The sequence below is a fragment of the Gekko japonicus genome, unplaced genomic scaffold, assembly GCF_001447785.1.
Source record: "Gekko japonicus isolate JY-2015 unplaced genomic scaffold, Gekko_japonicus_V1.1 scaffold1126, whole genome shotgun sequence".
NCBI classification, from domain to species: Eukaryota; Metazoa; Chordata; class Lepidosauria; order Squamata; family Gekkonidae; genus Gekko; species Gekko japonicus.
Window position 1 is genome coordinate 464,256 of NW_015167572.1, and position 19,135 is coordinate 483,390.

The 19,135-nt window shown below is 43.2% G+C and overlaps 1 protein-coding gene across 1 annotated transcript in view; it reads left to right on the forward strand.

Moving 5' to 3' along the window:
* The window catches only part of NBAS (neuroblastoma amplified sequence), a 275,647-nt gene that overhangs the window by 198,358 nt on the left and 58,154 nt on the right, over positions 1–19,135 (forward strand). The window contains exons 41-44 of the mRNA XM_015413856.1: positions 5,155–5,384; positions 9,080–9,190; positions 11,615–11,865; positions 14,619–14,953. Of these exons, the coding sequence (XP_015269342.1) occupies positions 5,155–5,384; positions 9,080–9,190; positions 11,615–11,865; positions 14,619–14,953 (927 nt within the window). The remainder of the gene's footprint in view (positions 1–5,154; positions 5,385–9,079; positions 9,191–11,614; positions 11,866–14,618; positions 14,954–19,135) is intronic.

Here is a 19,135-nt window from a genome sequence, read left to right on the forward strand (position 1 = left end):
GGGGAAGAGGTTAGAAATAGAGCTGCCAATATCATCATGCCTGTGTACAGTTTTAATTATACCATCTCAAAAACAATAGCGCAGAAGTAGAAAAGAGTAACTAAGTGCAATCCTAAGCAGAGTTACTCCAATCTTACATTCATTTGATTTCAGTGAGTTTAGGCTAGGTTACTTTTGCATAGTGTAACATTGTAAAGCTGTCACAGGGTTAGAGGCCCCTCTGCTGTGTACAGGCTGTAATATTTGCTGTGTTTAGGGGGGAAAGGAGACTACAGTGAGGCATGTGGGGCTTATGAAATTGTGGAAGTGTCAAGAGAAGCATTTTTCTCTCTGTTCCTTTGGGAAAAAGTTATTGTGCAGTCAACTAATTTTTAAAATGTTGAAAGCAACACAGCAGTTACTATGATTTTGATGAACAGTTATTTCACCATCTAGACTGTATTTCAGTGGCCACGTTCAAAAACATAGTCACTTTTTCTGTGGTGTGTACATTCTCCCTAGCAGATTTCTCTCTGTTTCATAATACAGGATCTTGGGGCCCCTGATTAACTGCTTGGCTGTAGGTTTTAGAGCACACAAGAGCAAATGCAGTTTGAGACTGTTAACATATGGAATTCATTGCCACATGACAGTGGCCAGTAGCTTGGATGGCTTTTTAAAAAGGTTTGGCAAAATTGAAGTGGCATATGTCGTTCAGAGAGTACTAACTAGCCTAATTCAATAGAAACTGCATGATCAGCAGCAGCATACCTTTGAACACTGATGTTAGGAGCAAACAGAGGGGAAAAGCTGTTGCTTGTGGACCTTCTAGAATACCTGGCTCTCAATTGTTGGAAACAGGATGCTGGTACACACTTCAATAATCTCCCTTTTCTTTGCCCTACATTCTGTCCCACCTCTCCAATTGTTATCCCCCCCTCTCCTGCATTCTAGTTGCTCTTTGCTGTTCTGTTGCCTGCAGCCCAAGAGACTGCAAAATGCAGGAGTGGCCTAGTAGCCTTAATAGCATGTTTGGGAGGGCACCTGGAGCCACAAAGCGTGCGGGCATCCATGGTGGCTGAAGATACCATTGTTTGGTCACCCTTGGTCTAGAGGGATCTGCTCTCTGTTCTAGGAAGGTTTTTTTTTTTATGTTTCCTTTGGAGTTTTACAAAGCATTCGGAGTGGACAGAAAAGTCTAATTAAAGTCTGTGATGTCCCAGATTTTTGTTTAATCCATGGTGTGGGGGTTTTCTTTCCAGATGTAACGTACAGCTTAATTTCATGGCCTGGTCCAGAGATACCCTCTGTTTACTAGAAACAAATGTTCAGTTTTAACCTTTCTCTCAGTTTATAATACAGCAAGAAAAGGCAAGGCCTGTTTTGCTAATTGCTTTCATGAATCTTCCTGCCTCTAAGAAGAGAAACTGCCTCTTTCCATGGTCTCATCAACAAGAGAACTGACAGCTGTTTAAAATGAGGTTATGAGTTTTGCTTCACTCCACTAGCTTTGTGGTATTATGGAAATGCATTTTTTTTCTTTATAATATCTAATTGACAAATCTCAGTAAGAAAAAATGCAAGATACATGACGCAGCTGCCTTATATTGAATCTGTCTACTCAGCCTGGCAGCAGCTCTCCAGAGTTCTAGGAAGAGTTTTTGGTTTTTTACATCACCTACCACCTGATCCCTTTAACTGGAGATGCAAAGGATTGATCCTGGGACTTTCTGCATGCCAAGCAGTTGCTTCAGCACTGTGGCCACGTAGCATGATGCGGCACGATTACCTTCAAAGTATCCACATTGGGGTATTGTTTTTTTCCCAAAAAGAAAGATACTTCATCAATGTGCCCAGGTCCTGTTCCACTTTCATCTGCACTTGCAGGCTCTCTGACTGTCCACTCAAAGTTAGAAATTGGAAAATAAAATATTTCTAAATATAAAAATTCTCTGATGTGCTCCAAATACTTGAAAAGAGAGTACAGATGTGTCTGGCTTCTGAGAGTACAGAGGCCTCACAAATTGAGGAGGAAATAACGGACATGCTCCAATGCACTTTTCTACTTAGTAACTATGCTGTTACCTAAACTGGCCCTTTTGTTTGGCATAGAATCCTAGGAAAGCAAGAAAGCCTATAGCAGGTTTGAGAAGATAACATTACGGTGAAATTGAAAAAATTCTAGACCTAGATTCGGTGTTGAAGAAAGGTAGATCCTGTGAGCAACAGAGAGGATAACCTCCACATTAAAGACATTAGACTTGAAGAAAAATTTCAGACACAACAGCTTATTGTTGCCTAATTTTTCTTTGTGCATATTTTTTTCTGGAAGATGGGTTGCTGAGGCTCCTGGGCCATTATGCTCAAATAGCATCCTTATGGAACATGTACATAGGAGAGCTGCCTGGGCACATAGATTTGAGCAGAGGTATTGAATAAAACTTCTTTGTGCCAAAGGAAGAAATCCTAAAATGCTTCTCCAACTGGTCACTTTCAATAATAAGATCACACTATAGCAGTTTCCCAAGACTGGTGAATGGAGCTGAAGAGCTGTTAAAGGCTATCAGTTGTCACTGGATGTTCCAGTTCAGACTGGTTGTCCAGAGAGGCAATTAAAAGTCGGTCAACTACCAATGTAGAAGAGGGAAGCATTGTTACACTCTCAAGCAAAGCTAAGAACTTCAAGGCTGTTACATAGGTTCCTTAATGAGAGAGAATGGAAAAATCATGGTCACAGAAGAACACATGAATAGTATCCAGGACAGAATTTTTGAATTTGGTCTTCTAGATTCCGGGAAAAGAGAATGGGGTTATTCATGGACAATAATTTAAACTCCCAAGATAGAAGGAAGTACTACTGGACTTCCAGTGGAAGTTCTGTACCAGATTTCATTTCAGTGTCTCAACAGAACCATCACATTAGAAATCAACAAACTGAGAGGGAAACTAAAAGTGACAGGGACTGGTTCTCCAGGATCACAAGTGGAGGCCTTCCAGTGGGGTTTGCAGGGCCATGAACCATGAACCAATTCAGTTCATGAACAAGCCTGGATTGGTTGGGTTCATGGTTTAGTTCATGGTTCAGCCACAAACCATGAACCAAGCCGCATTTTCCCAGTTCGTGCTTTTCCATAAAAAGTGCAGTGCTTTTTATTATCTGTTCCAATCTAGAGGCATGTTCTCTTTTTAAGATTTTTTTTTTTGGGGGGGGGAGCAAGCACACAGCTGCATAATCCTCCCCCAGCTGTTTTTGTGCTATAGGGAAAATCATGTACATTTTCCTTTCTGTAGGGTAATCCCCCAAAGCTCACTCACTTATCTTGGAGAAATTAATTTATGTGCTGAGAAAGGTGAGATGTAAATGTAACAAATCACTGCACTCTGCTGTGCTCCATGAAGTTTGGTTTTTTGGGGATTCAGTGAAGGTAGAAGCTGAGAAGCAGGCAAGACCAAGGAAGGCCAAAGGACCAGAGCTGAGGGAACCAGGCTGCCCCCGGTCATAGCTTCCTGAACAAAGGGGTGGGCCAGGGCAAAGTTCTGGCTTCTGCTGCTCCCTGAAGCCACGCCCCACTTCTGCAGATCTGGGTGACCAGTTGGCTGCTCTGCCATGGCCAGGACTAACCACTGTGGCCTTCCACTGCTATGGAGGTGCTGCAGGGGAAATCCTTCCCATTCTCATGCTCCCCAACTCCATGGCCACAAAAGTGACCTTCGATAAGTCCAGGGGCCACCACTTCTTGGAGAATTGTGACTGCTTAAGTATTGGAAAGGATTCTTAGAATCCGAGCCAAATTTAAAAATGACCCAGAAAACGTTGTGACACATATTTTTAATTAGAGTGAATTAAAATTAATCTTATTTTGAGAATTTTATGAAATCCCTTGTAATAACTGGCAGCTGGCACACTGGGATGTCACAAACCCAAGGCTGGTAATCACTGGGCCATGCTACTGTAAGCGCTCTGGGAAAGGTCCTGTTAAAAGGATTAACAAGGTGTAACCAGAAGAAGTTCCTGGTTCTTAAAAAGTGTCACTCCTCTTTAATCTGCTCTGAATGAAACTCGCCAATTGTATTGGTTTATTGCTGCTAGAAATTCAGACTACTAATTAAATTTAAGTAGCACTGAATGTTTCAAAGGAAATAATGCTGTAAATTGCTTGGTAATTGATTTCCTTTTTCCATCTTGCTTTAATATGTATATGTTATTTGTCCGTACCATTTATTTTTCTTCATTTTCCTAAAATGGATTTTCAAAACTCAAAGCAATTAAGTTATAAGTTGTCCCTGAGGGGAGAAAAGGATGTCTCCAGACATTATTTAGAGAAATTGGAAAAATCCCACTAATTTTGGAGCTGCTCCTTATCCCATTTAGAATATAAGGTAGGGAATACCTGCTCACAAATTAGCTTTTATTCCATTTTGAACAGTTCTCTTGGGAATCTGCAAAAAAATTTTTATCAGAATGTAGGATGTGACCCAAATACCTCTCTAATAAGGTGAAATTTGCTTCCTTTTATTGAGATCTCTCACCAGGATGTCTAATGTTCTTGATGCAATTAGTATTAGTTGTGTTAACTTGTTTAAACTATTTAGCAGCACTAATCGTGGTCAGATGCCTAGCCTTCTATCATTCCACAGCAGCTTGATAGCTAATGTGGTATACTGTTTAGTGTTGAATACAGAGACCCAAGTGCAGGTTGCCCAGTAGAGTTTACAACAGAGGGAAGGGGAAATCTTTGGCCAGTCATTTTCTCTCAGTCTAACCTACCTTCACAATGTTCCTGTAAGGACATGTTGAAGGGGAGAACCGTGTACTCTGCTCTGAGTTCTTGGGAGGAAAGATGGAATAAAAATCCATTGCTGCTAGGCAATCATGAAGTTTGCTGACAGATTATGAACCAGTTAGGCCTGGGTGGTGTAAGGTAGAGGCCCAGAGAAGATCTTTGGGACATCTGTGGTGACTCTCAACGGGAGGGTATCAAAGAAGACAAAGTATGATGGGGCAAGGAAAAAGAGTGACCTTTGTAAGATGCCTGAACTAAAGCTTCATGTTGAGATGCTTGCTACTTTACAAACTTGTGTTCGGTAATACAAAAATATCTTCCAAAAAAACACTTTTAGAATATGACTTTAACATCAGTAAGCCTTCAGTGTGTATTTGACTTGATTCCACAGGCTGACCCAAAGGAATTAATTCAACTGGTCACTGAGCACGTTACCCGGACAAGCTATGCAGACTGGCCCGACGAGATAGCAACACTGATAAAACATCTACAGTACTACAATGAACGGCTCTTGGACTTCACTCAGGCACAGATTCTTCAAGGGCTTGGCAAAGGGGTGGATGTTCAGAGGTTTACAGCGGATGGTCAGTACAAGAGGGAAACCATATTAGGCCTGGCAGAGTAAGTAGTGTCTGTTTTGTAGCATAACATATTTAAAATTCAAACCAGGAAAATAAATTTTTAACAGTGATGACCTTTATAAAGGTTTATTAGTCATCTCTCGACTTTGTAGGTTTATTTTTGCAAGGTGGTTGTTAATGGAATCCCCCCCCCCCTCCATCCACTCTATTCAGATGAAGTGTTTTGTTCAGCTGAAGGGATCAATAAATGCAAGATATTATTAGCAGAGGGATGTTTTTTCTCAGTTCCGTATGCTCTAGCATATTATCTTATACCTCAGTGCAAGGGCCCTTTCTGCAAACAGAAACTTTGAACTTCTTGGAGCTCTGCTTTTTGCTTGCTTTGTTGTTGCCTTCACTGGTTGAATGTGACATTGAAGAAAAACTTAGCAGACATGATGCATGGGCATTTTTACTTATGCCAAGGGCCTGTGCACATGTTATGGCTTCCGCATACAGACCATTGAACTATGGAGTGCCTTCTTCATCTAGGGGCCGTAATGTATAACATGATGTACTGTATGGTTCCAAAAGATGGCTGGTGGGAGTGAGAGTTATTAAACAATGTGATTTTTTTTTAAAAAAAATCTGTTGACAATGGAATATATTGAGTATCTAGGTGTGGGGTGTCGAACTCATTTGTTATGAGGACTGGATCTGACATAAACAAGACCTTGTTGGGCCGGGCAGTGTGTGTGATAAGATGTAATGCCAGGTAGCAGAAATATAAACTTTATAAAGGACACAAACACACTTAAAGATTTTTTTCTAAAAAACATGCTTAAAACATTAGTACTCTTGCAATATTTTGTTTATTTAACAGTATCTGATAACTGACACCTCTTGCTCTGAATTATTTCATCAAAATGTCTGTGCTGTTACAGTCTTGAGTATGGTGTTCAAGTGTGTATCTGTAAGGTGCAAACCTACTTTTGATTTATTGACATTCATTACAGAAATCTCATGCTCAGAGTTATGAGCATAGGACCCAGGGAAAAACATGAAATGACAGGGCATTGTGAGCTTTTTTACATATACTGCATTGCGTACTGTCAAGAACATAAGGCCTCATGGCAAGCTCTCACTCCTTCCTTCCTTCCCTCCCTCCCTCCCTTCATGGAGGCGTCTCAGCCAATAGAGGGTAAGAAAGGCTTGCCTTTCTCTCCTGTGCAAATGAGGCAGCCTGGCCAGGAAGCAAGCTCTGGTTCATTCCCTCCCTCCCCCTGGGAGGGGGAGGAGCCTCAGCCAGTGCAGGGAACAGAAGCTTGCTTATCTATCTCTCCTGAGTGATTGAGAGAGTCTGGCAAAGCAAGCTAGAATACAGCAGCAGCAGAACTAGAGGAAGAAGCTGGAGACGGTGCTGGCCTGATAGAAGCTTTTTCAGGGATCATAGACTATCACTTGACTACTTTGGCCTATTGTTCAAATATTTATGGTGGGCTTTCTTGTTGCTTCCTTTCAACAAAGTTCACTGATGTGCATTAACTAAATCCACACCAAGCATCCCTTAGTCTTCAAGCTATATATGTACATATATGAAGCTTCCCTATACTGAATCAAACCATTGGTCCATCAAGGTCAGTATTGTCTACTCAGACTGAGTCTCAGGTAGAGGTCTTTCACATCACCTACTGCCGGATCCTTTGAAATGGGTATGCCCGTAATTGAAGCTTGGACCTTCTGCATGCCAAGCAAATACTCCACCACTGAGCCATGACATTTCCTTATCAGGGTTGTCTCTGTTGATTCTGGGATCATCTCTTACGTCAAAAAAACTTGGACTTCAGAAGGTTGTGGATTGCAGCCCTGTCTCGGCCAAAATCTCACCAGCAGTTTGGAAATCAAAGTTTAACAATCTATTTAATAACTTCAAATCCAGTATGCCTTTTGTTAGCTTGGATCCCCCCCCCCCAAAAAAAATTTGATTCAGCTGTAAAGGTTACTCCGCTAACAAATCATGTAAAGACTATTTAAGCTGCTGGGCCAGACAAAATCTCTCTGGAACTTTTTAAGTAGATTTCTCTTGGTCATTCCTTGTGATCTCTTCCTTATTGGTAGTAATTGATGCCTCAGGGAGAATTCAGTGTCACTGGAGATAGACCATCGTGATCCTGATATAAAAGTTATAGGTTGGTTGCATCCTCTGGTCACAATCCAGCACTTGATGCATAACCACAGTTCGCCATATATAAAGCATCTTTGATTCTCAGCTTTGATTAGGGGAGTACAATGCATGTTGTGGTGGAACCGTCCTGCTCTGGCCTGCAGGCCCTGATCCACCCTGCCCTCCAAGGTTTTCCCAACACCTGGAGAGGCTTTTCTCTCTTTCTGTTAACCCGCCACCACCTGTCCTTTGTAGGAATTGCCCGCTGGGAGGGTCAGGATTCCCAGCTTCCCATCCAAGTTCTGAGGCCTTGCCTCTGTGTCTCCCTCTGCCCAGCACCTGGTCACCATTGGGAACATTTGCTCCCTTGTGTGCCCCTGAAGGAATAACCCTGAAGGGATAACTGACGGCCTTCCCCCAGTGCACCTTTTAAAATAGCGTGTCCAAGTGGAGGTCTATGTGGTACGGAGAACGACTACCAGCATCGAAAGTTATGAAGTAAAATAGAAAATGTTCACAAGCATACTTTTATTACAGCAACAGATTGAGCAAGGGATTCAAAAGAAATGGGTAAAATGCAATTCATCTGTCCCTTTCTCTATCAGATGTTAAAACATAGACCAGGCTTTTTAGCTTAGGAAGTTACAGATCTCTACAGATCAGCTGTCCAGGCCAATGCATGGCTAATGACTGCCTCCTCCAGACTTCAGTTAAGAGGTCTGTCTGCTCTGATGGACTCAGCACAAACGAGAGCTTCCTCCTTGCTCCCCTGAGTTTTATCACCTCTCTTCCCCACCCACCGACCAGCTCAGGCCAGGTCAGAAAAGGTTTTCCTGAAGTTTCCAGAAGTCTCCTTCCTGAAGTCTCTCTTTAACACCTCCAAATCTCTGTTCCCTGCTTGAAGGGGGGGGGGAGCTTGACCATCCCATTGTCTAGACCTGTTAGCATTTGTATGAAGGTGGGCTGAGGTAAGTCTGGAAAGTAATTGAACTGACTCCCCTCTTCCTGCCTGTTCTCTGCCCAGAGAGTGGGGGAAAACTTTTTAAACTCAGAGTAAAGGTTTTGCTCATCTCAAACCTCCAATGAAAATAATGCATTTCTTCACACGTTAATTCTAATTGCAAAAAAAAACACACCGCTTTTCTTAATGCTCTGGTGAGACTTTAATAATTGCAAGCAGCCTACATAGCAAAAGCGTCTTCATACAGGGCCATAACAGATGAATAGTTTTCATGCTTGAGCTCATGATTTAAGTACATAAACAATCCCCTATTAATCAAAACTGTAGTCTCCTCTACCATAAAATTCATTTTAAAATTATACCTCTGAAAGTGAGTATTGCCTTTCCTTTATTGTGAAAGTTTGCCCCCAAGTTTTAGAGTACATTTATGTAAGTGGCTCAGCAGCAAGTCATACATTGCACTTACAATAAAGTAATAAAAGTCTTACTGTTTCTTTCCTTGTGGAAAAGTGCTATCAAACAGTGATGATTTTCTATCCTAACCACTTCTCATCTTTTCTAGCAGCCTAATTAAACTACTTACTTCTTAATTCCCCCCCCCAAATCTATTTCATGGTTCTTCCTTGACCAGAACTCTTGAAGAAAACGTATACAAGATTGCTTTGTCCTTGGCTCAGCGTTACAGCGTCCCTCTCTGGGAAGTCTACATGACACATTTGGAATTTCTTTTCAGTGATAGTGGGTAAGTATAACATCTCACCTTTTAGGGTTTTTTTTTAAAAAAAAAATATTGATGAATAGCTCAGAAAGCTGAAGCAAAGTCAGCATGTAGATTCTTCCATGTAATCAAGTGAGATGGAAGTTAAGGGAACACTCCTGAGTAGCAAAGTGTTCCTCAGTAGTTGATGATGAATATTGACATTTAAGCCATTGATCAAATGGAAGGTGGTTTGTGCAAACCTACCATTTGCTGAAGTTAAGAGTTAAAGAGCAGGGAGACACTGTCAGGGCAAATGTATCTAAAAGTGGATGCTCATCTTTCCGGTGTTGGATTAGCTGATTGTGGGGATCCAGGGGGTCTGTGACTGCTTGGTTCTCCCTGTCCGCTTCCATGGTTGTAGCCAAGCTCGTAGGGATGGCGAAGGCCTCAAATGCAAAGGGGAGGGGGTTAGGTGCACTTTGTGCCTCCTTCTCTCATCCCAAGTCTCTCCTCCGCAATACCTGGAATCTCCTCTTTGGCCCCTTATATAGGCCAGGCTTAACCATGTGCATATCCAGCATTCTTCTTTGACCTCCAATACCTGCTTCCCATTTGCATTGGCAAATCGTTAAAGTGGCTATTCAGCGATGTAAAGGAGCTATACGTTGCCTGGCCAGGTGATGCCAGCCCACATCCCAGTGGGGTGGTTATAGGAGCTGTTGATAGTCCAAAGCACAGGGCTGGGGTCATACCACCTCCTGTGGCCCGGGTATGTCCTGAAGAAAGTTTGCCCCCAGACACTGATATTATTCAGTGTTTGGAGTACAAGGCAGCCTTTGTCTGTGGTAGGTCCAGTCCTTTGGAATGGTCTGCCAGATGAAATATGGAGAGCATCTTGAATCCTAGGAAATACGACAAAATATTTTTACCAAATTAACAAATAGGTGTGACTGTATCCAGCCTAGGAATGGGCCTTGGGTGGCAGTCAGCAAGAGAGCAGAGACACGCAGGAATGACATTGTGTGATGCCGTGTTGTGTCCAGCCAAAAAAAAAAAATGGTGCCACAATATTGTGAGGTATTCTAGGATTTCCCCCAAAACTGTTTGATAAAAAAACACAAAGTTTTGGGGAATTCCTAGAGCACTGCAGCAATGGTACTGCTGTTTCCTTTGGCCAGAAATGGGATTGTACAATATTGTTTTTCCTCACCATTTCCCCCCACTGCTCCATTGAGTGCTGATAGGGGATGAGGAAGCACCCGTGGGAGTTGCCCTGCCCACAAGCCTAATCCATCTGTATAATCTCACTCAAAGTATAATTGACAGTCTAGTGTCATTATTTTTATTTATTTACCATAGTGGGAAGGGGTAAAGAGGAGAGAGAGGGCAAAAAGAATTTGGGGGGGGGGAATCACAGGGTCAGCACTACCAAATACAGAATGACAGGTATAAATTTTCTCAAAAGCAGCAGGTCCAGTCAACTTCTTCATTCAGTCCTTGAGGAGTTAATGTCTGTAGATGATGTATCCAAAATATCTCTTCTTTGATCTTTTTGAGCTAATTGTATGCTCCAGCCTGGTGGAACTCCATACCTGGTGACATTTGCGCCCTGCGGGACCTTGCTCAATTCCTCAGGGCATGTAAAACAGAGATGTTCCACCAAGCCTATAGTTGAGGACAGCAACGACCCACACTGTGGTTCTCATCATGGCCTCCTCCATGACCGGTCCCTGATCTGCCCAAGGGAGGAAGCGAAGTGTAATTTTAGGCCATCGTTAAGTCCAGTTGAGTTTATTGTAAACTGAAATTATTCTGTTTATCTTAACCTATTGTGTACCACCTTGAGCCCTTCAGGAAAGGGCGGTCTATAAATTTAAATAATAATTATGACAAGTAAAGAGTATGAGTACCCAACTTGATGAGACATTAAGTAAAATATGATCATGAGCAAAAAGACTTCTAAGTTTGATCAGTTGTCAACAAAAAATGCTCTTAGACTTGTTTAATTTTGTATAAACGTTTTGTTCACAATTTAAAATTGGTTGTTTTGTACACAAGAGTTTACTATTTTACTGGCGCTACAAAGCAAATCCTTTCATGAAAAATTCTGCCAGGCTTCCAGCTTCCAGTGCAAATGCCTGATGTGGAATCACCATATGGTTATTAACTAGATTAGTGATACCTGTGACTGTTCTGAGCACCATTCCACTGTATGGCATATGTCTCATATTTCAGGAAAGTGGGCAAGGCCCGTGTCTGGTGGGGCTTGTGGTTGATAGGTGGTTCCCACCTTGAAACAGCTGCCACTGGGGGAATGTATAAGCTGCAGTCCTCACTGAGGAGCACACATCATGCTAGGGATGGAAGTTGATATGGCTCTTCTGTTTGATGGTAATTGCAAAAGGGAGGACCACTTGACTAGATGAATAACGAAAGAAACCAACTGTGTTCTGTTTTATCACATAGTTTATCTACAGCTGCAATAGAAGAAAGAGCACAAAGCCTTGGTCTCTTGAAGACTTTGAAAACCATCCCAGATGCTTTTCATGAGCGTATGGTCAAATATGTATACCCTACTATCGAAGGCAGAGATCACCAGCGATTACTGTATTATTTCATGCTCCTTGAGAACTGCAGCTGTCCTGAATTTGTGAAACATGCCATCAAGCCTGAAACTCATATCCGTCTGTTGAAAAAATTCAAGGCAGTTGCACCGGGTACGTACCTGGTGGCGGTTTTCCTTTGGCTTATAGTTACTAGAGTGATTCATTTCCAACACTATTGATATATCTAGGGAGAGTTTCTCTATTGAGCTTACAGAGAGAGGGCAGTGGAAAGCTTGCATGGTGTAGTGGTTAAGAGCAGCAGACTCTAATCTCTAATCTAAACCTACGAACCGGGTTTGATTCCTCACTCCTCCATATGAAGTCTGCTGGGTGACCGTGGACCAGTCACAGTTCTCTCAGAACTCTCTCAGCCCCACCTACCTGAAAAGGGGGCCTTTGTGGGGAAAGGAAGGAAAGGAGATTGTAAGCCACTTTGAGACTCCTTAAGGTAAAAGTGGCGTATAAAAACCAACTCTTCTTCTTTTAGAGTTCTTCTGTTTTACGGAAGTGCTAATCAGGTCTTTTTGAGCTAATTGTATGCTCAGTTTTAGCAAGCTAAAGCAACATATGTTACTAAAATGAAGTGTTCATTAGATGAATCCGTATTAAACATGACAATGTATGAAACACACGTATAAAATAATGCTTGTAATCTTTTGCTCTACTGAACATTCACTGAATGGGATAGCGTTACTGGTTATTTAGTTTTTGTTTACTCCTTTTGTCTATTGAAGCCTGAATCACTCTAAACAAAATAGCATCTTTGGGCAAATGCAAAAATTAATTTCTCCTTCTTATGTAAGTGGAATGTGTATGTAGCCAGTTCTGATTTCCTTGTACATGTACATATGTGACTGTATAACCTGAGTCATGCAAGTTTATATATGGAATATATGGAATATGTGGGCTTTCCTTCACATATCAAATGTTCTAGATTTCTGTATTAATTAGCCTTGTTCTGTTTTTCTGATGCCATTTAGTCTCTGTTTCTCTGGATCAGTCTGTAGATGCAATTTTAAAATTGGAAGGCATGTGCTAGCCAAGCATTGGAATTACCTGTGTGATCCACATTAATTTGACAAGAAAGGCAAGGAAGTTATAGCAATTTTAAGCAGTGTTCCCTCTAAGCTGAGTTAGTGTGAGCTAGCTCACAGTTTTTTAGCCTCCGGCTCCCTCTTTTTTGTCTTAGCTCAGGAAGGATGGCTCCAGAGCAAACTGATTTATGCAGGAGCCAAATTGCTCGCTCACAACTTTAATGCCAGTAGCTCACAAAGTAGAATTTTTGCTCACAAGACTCCATAGCTTAGAGGGAGCATTGGTCAGAAGATATTAACCGCAAGTGGCTTACTGCAATTGTTTTAATCGTAACTTCTTAGGCTTGCCAAGGCCCCCCGGGGGGCGGGGAAACCCCCGCCCCAGAGGCCCATTCCCCGGCGGCGGCGGATCGGACCCCAGGGGGAACTCCACCCCGACATGCACGTCGCCCGGAACTGACGCGGGCACGCTGGGGCCATGACCATCCGAGGGGAAATTCTATGGTTTTAGCTCGGATAGTCATGGCCCCGCCCCCGGCGTGCCTGTGTCACTTCCGGGCGATGTGGATGCGGCGCACGCGCGCTCCATCCGCCAGCCAGGAATCCCCCGCTCCGGCTGAATTCAAACTTGGCAACCCTATGTCTTCTCATAGTTTTTGGGAGGGCTTCTCTTCAAAACTTACATTCCTGTCTGGGCCTCCCATCTAACCAGCTCTAGGAACCACCCATTTGGTGAATGTGTGGGGGTTGTTGCACATAGTAAATGTGGTCTGTGGCAGAAGGATATTAAAGCTTAGTATCCAAATTCTACTTCTTTCATGTTTGCCTCACTCTTTCTTGACAAAACATTTATCTGGTTGCTGAATGTTTTGTCTTAAAGAACAGGAAATGCCTTATTTTTTATTTTTCATTTAAATATTTATATCATGTCCCCCCCCCCCAAAGCAGCTTATAATACCAACAAAATAAAACAAAACAAATGCATAAATGGGAGAACAGGAAGGACAAAGGGTTTCTAAATGCAGAGCAGGTTTTCCTCTCTCTGTGCCAAATCTCCTGTCCAGCTCTAAGCTTTGGCTTGCACTCCTGGACAGGCCCAGGCCTTAAATAAAAGTGCCATCCTAAGAAAACTTTCCTGGGAATAAACCCTGTTGCTCTAGGTTATCCTTAGGACAAGAGCCCTTTGGCTTGCACCCCTGGACATGCTCATACCTTAAATAAAGGTGCCATCCTAAGAACACTTTCCTGGGAGTAAGCCCCATTGAACAGACTTGAGTAGGATTTTGAGTAGACCTGGTTAGGATTACACTGTAACTGTAGTAGAAGAGAAACAGACAGAGCGAGATCTTATTCAGACGCAGCTAGCCAGATTGCTATTAGGTAATAGGTGATGTGAAAGACCTCTGCCTGAGACACTGGGCCTGCTGCTGCTAGTCAGAGGAGACAATACTGACCAATGGTTTGACTTGATATACAGCAGATTTGTGTGCATTCACATCTGATCTATAGATTACTTACGGGGGGGGGGGGAGGACACCAGAGCAAATATTTAAAAAGTGATAGATGTTGCAGTGCAGTAGTATTGAAGGCCATTCTGTTAACTGTTTAGTGACAGACAATGGAAATTCCTGCCTCCTTTGTTCATGCATTGCTCTTTTTTTAAAAAAGCCCTGACATAACACAGTTGTGCTGGTGTCAGAATCTCTGAGGCAGCCATAGCATGGGAGTTCATTTCCAGGGCATCAGTTTCAGGACTCAAACATACAATTGTAGTTAATTGACAGTTGTGGTATGTCTTTAAGGAGTTGTATATTTTCTTTCTATTGGTAGGTCTTAATTACAAAAAGCTAACAGAAGAAAATGTGAACCCTCTAGAAGCTTTGGATCCTATCCTGACAAGTCAAAATATTTTATCTATTTCCAAGCTTGCTCCCAAAATCCCAGAAAAGGATGGAAGAATGCTTGCCACCAGTTCTGTTTATGCTGTATGGTTAAAAAAAGTCTTCTGGAATGGTGATCCCCATCTCATTAAGAGAGCTCCAGAAACTATACCTGAGTGGTTACATGCATATGATATCTGTGCCAAGTACTTTGATAGACTAAATCCAGGAGGCATTATTGAGTTCATGGATGAAATTACTTTTTCCTCAAAGGCTGTCATTAAGGTAAATATAATAAACTTTTATGTTTCGATTGTGTAAATTGTGAGATGTAATTTAAAACGGTCTAAATCTTTGCTTCTTTCCTTTTTTTTTTACCATGAAAAGTCTGTTGACATAAAGCAATTACAGGGCTCGTTTCAGAGTATCACTACCAATGTTATCAAACCTGTGAAAACTTTTGTTCTCCCTCTGAGATGGAGGATATCTTGCTGTGTGATTCCCACCATCCAATCAGGGCAGCAGGAACAAGTTCTTTTCACTTCCTGTCTCCTGCATGGGAGTCACCCTTCCCCTCAGTTCTTTTACTGCCTCACAGGGAGAGCAATGTAGATTAGGCTTTGCCTACATCTAATCGCTATTCTGTTTCTCCTTCTTCTAGTATGACCTTCTTACCTACCCTTTGTATTCTCCTTTACCTTGTGCTATATCTTTCATACTCATTCCTACTTGCCTGGAGAACCTAAAAATAGCTTATAAAGGGCCATTCCCTTAGCAGTGGCCATTTTGTCACCAAGAGTATCAACAGCAAGACCTTTGTTCACTCCTAATGGCAACCCATGGATCAGAGAGTGACATTTTCTTATTGGAGGAAGAGCCTGCTGTCCTCTCTGCCTCTGACCACAAAGGAGTTGAGGGAACCAGCAAGACCCTTATCGGCCTTGATCAGGTGACCCCAACAAACCCACACAGGTGCAAGGTGAAAAAGCACACCAAAAAGCAGTGCCTCTTGCAAAAGGCTTCAGAAGCAGTGGCCTTGCATAGGAGCTCAGGGGCTCAGTAGGAGCTCAGTAGGCTCCTGACTGGCAGATGGATTTATTGCTCCTTCACCCAGTTGGAAAATGTCTGCAGTCTCTGCTGCCTCAAGCAGGACTTGTGGAGAAGAAAGGAGTAGCCAGTTGCTCAATACATTGCATGCCCTCAGGGGCTGGCATGCAATCCTGTATTGAGCAACTGGCTACTCCTTTCTTCTCCACAAGTCCTGCTTGAGGCAGCAGAGACTGCAGACATTTTCCAACTGGGTGAAGGAGCAATAAATCCATCTGCCAGTCAGGAGCCTACTCAATGTGACAGCGCTTCCCTCCAGCAGCCCGGTAACATAGCCAAACCTGGGCATTTCATTGTGCTTTCAGATTTTCTTGAAACTGTTAAGCAAACTGTGAAAAATGAAATTTTAGTTTTTGCCAACAAGAAGGTTTTAGACATACAGACTCAATACACTCCTCTTCCCCCCTCCTCCTCTTCAGAGATAGTAAAGTCCCAGGTGGCTAGGGATCGAACCAAGTGGCCCACTAATGCAGCCCTAAAAAGGCCAATTAATAGAAAAAGACAGAGATCATACATACAGGGGAGAGAGAATTACATCTCATAGCGATGCAGAGGAAAGGGAGGAGAGTGAATTCCTTTTGAATGAGGAGGAAACTGAAATAGAAATCCCGGAACAGTCTACTAGGTTCTTTAAGAACAAAGACTTCCAGTACCTGTTGTCCAAAACTAACAGCCCTGGAACTCCAGGAGCCTCCTCCCAGAGGAAGAACAATCCCAAACTCCTTCCAATTATAAAAACTGCTCCAAGGGCAGTAAATAGGTTTTTTTCCATGAACCAGTGCAGCTGAGTTTTTTCCCTTTCCGGAATTCTTCAAAAAGCAACTTAGGGCCAAGTGGGCAAAACCTGTGGCCAGGGGTCTTTTGGGGCCGGAGCGTGCCGGAGCGCCGCTCCAGGAGCTGGCAAAATGGCAGGCGGCAGCAAGCCCTGCCCCCAGCTTCTCCCGCTACGGCCTGTCACCAGCCTCCTGAGGCCCGCGCTGGAGCACTGTGGCCCCAAAAGACCCCTGACCCCTGTGGCTGCAGCCCGGAGGAGGCCAGACGAACCCTGACGACGCCTCCAGCCACGCCAAGCGCTGTGGACTGGAGGAGCCCAGGAAAGGCCCCCCCGCCACCGCCTCTGGCGGGCGCCGAGCGCTGCGGGCCGGAGGAGCCCAGGAGAGCCCACCCCGCCTTCCCCTCCGGCCTGCGCCGAGCACTGCAGGCCGGAGGAGCCCAGGAGAGCCCGCTGCCGCCTTCGGCCAGCGCCGAGCGCTGCGGGCCAGAGGAGCCCAGGAGAGGGGGCCCCCCCGCCGCCTTCTCCTTTGATGTGAGGCTGAAGTCACCATTTTGTAACCATTGCTTTAAAGTAGCTGGAGCGGATATCCTCATTTCAAAACATATTTTTTTTAGTAAGAAAGATTGCTCTTCACGCATTTCAGAAATGATGAGGCATTTCTGACAGCGCTAAAGTGCTATGCAGAGATGAATGTACAATTAAAGTAGCATTGTCTTGTCCTAGTTATTCTTCTTTTAAATGTTCTACTCTCTGCCTGCAAGATCATTTTGACTTCCAAGGATGCCAAGTACTTTTGCTATTCTTCAGCATCCAACAAAACAAACTAAATGTGTGCATAATGCTGCCATCTGCATTGCTTTACCCAGAGTTGGGGCACCTAAATATACAAAGAAGGGAACAGACTAGGAACTGTTCTGCTAGCAAACTTAATTGATATGCTAATCAAATTCTTTTGCAAAATATGGAAGAAAGTGTCTACTTTTGCTAAAAGTATGATAAGGAAGCATTATCTTTATGATTTGATCCAGTGCACCCCAGATGTGACATTTTTGTTTTGTTTTGGTTTTACTGCATTAAATATAAAAAAGCAGATTTTTATGCTTTGGGGGTGAGGTGTTTTCTTTTAAAGGACAATATAAAATGCAAAGCCTGTATCACAAACTGGGAAATTAAGGGCTGGTCCACAATCAAGTGTTGATGTGTGCATATGAATGATTTGTCACGGAAGTAATATCAGACATTGTTTGTATCGCAAGTGCAGTGGAAAATCCATGTTTAGAGGCAATGTGCTACTAACCAATTTCTGGAACACAAAAATGAATCTTTTTGTTAGATTACTGGAATCATTTTATCTGGTCATTGTGGGAAAAGAGGATGGACATTTGGTCTGATCCTCCATGGCTAGACTCATGTTCCTGATTTGTTCTACTTATAACAGCATTTATACCCTGTCTTTAAAACCAAATAGAATAAAAAAACTATCCCGCCCACAAGTTGCCTGCTGTTCACAGCACGACAGAGGCAGGCAAGCCTTGCAGTGCCTCCTGAAGATCCTCCTTTCTTCAGGGAGCCCATTCCAGAGAGTGGGAGCCATGATGGAAAAAGCCAGGACTCTGGTCAATGCCAGGCGAGCCACTCTAAGTGAGGAAACAGCCATCAGGTGAAGAGCACAGCTGACAGATGGGAACATAGAGGAGAAGACAGTCCTTTAGAAATGTAGGTCCAAGGCACTTAAAGGGCTTTAATAGTGGCTTGGACCCACCAGAGCCAATGGCCCGAGCAGCCGTCGCCCACCTCCAGTCGAGGCCCCTGTGTGCTGCCACATATCTGGAAGGGCTTAGGTGAAAGGGAGCTGCGCCAGCTGCCAGCAGCCCAGACTCACCAAGTGTAGGCCCTTAGCCAGGCCTGTAGACGAGAGAGAGCAGCTGGCGAGAGGCGATAAGGGGCTTGTTGGTGACAAGTGCAATAAATAAAATTTTAAAAACTGGAAGTCTGGCTGAATGGGAAGTCGGGGGGGGCAGGCCCCACGAAGCCTCACTGTAGCTATGGGCCTTCTTTGGACCATCTGCAGTTTCTGGGTTGTTTTCAGGGCCAGCTCAGATCGCATTACAGTAGTTTCATCATAAGTTTATAAAACCATGGATCAGTGCCAGCAGTCTGGCTGAGACAAAAAAAAGAGTTGGTGACTCAGATGCAGCTGACAGAGGGCACTCTTGGCCACTGCACCAACCTGTTTTTCAAACAGCAAGGCTGGGTCCATGACTTTCAGTGCAGCTCATTCATACATTCAGCTTCAAGTTATAAAATAATCCTTTACATGCATGTACACTAGGCCCTGTTCTTGGAAATCTTCAGCAGAAGGATATACATAGAGGTATTCTTGTGGTTACTCCAAATTTAGAGAACATGTTTGAAAGCTGTTTAGGATTTTTCTGTTTAGGCTAGATTTCAGTGGCATCATTTAGGCCAACTGTTGTGCTAACATGTATGTCAGAGCATGAAAAATGTATTAGATTTTAATTGTAAATGACCCCATATGTTTTACAAAGCCTTTCTTTTTACAAGTCATGTTCCACAGCTTTTGG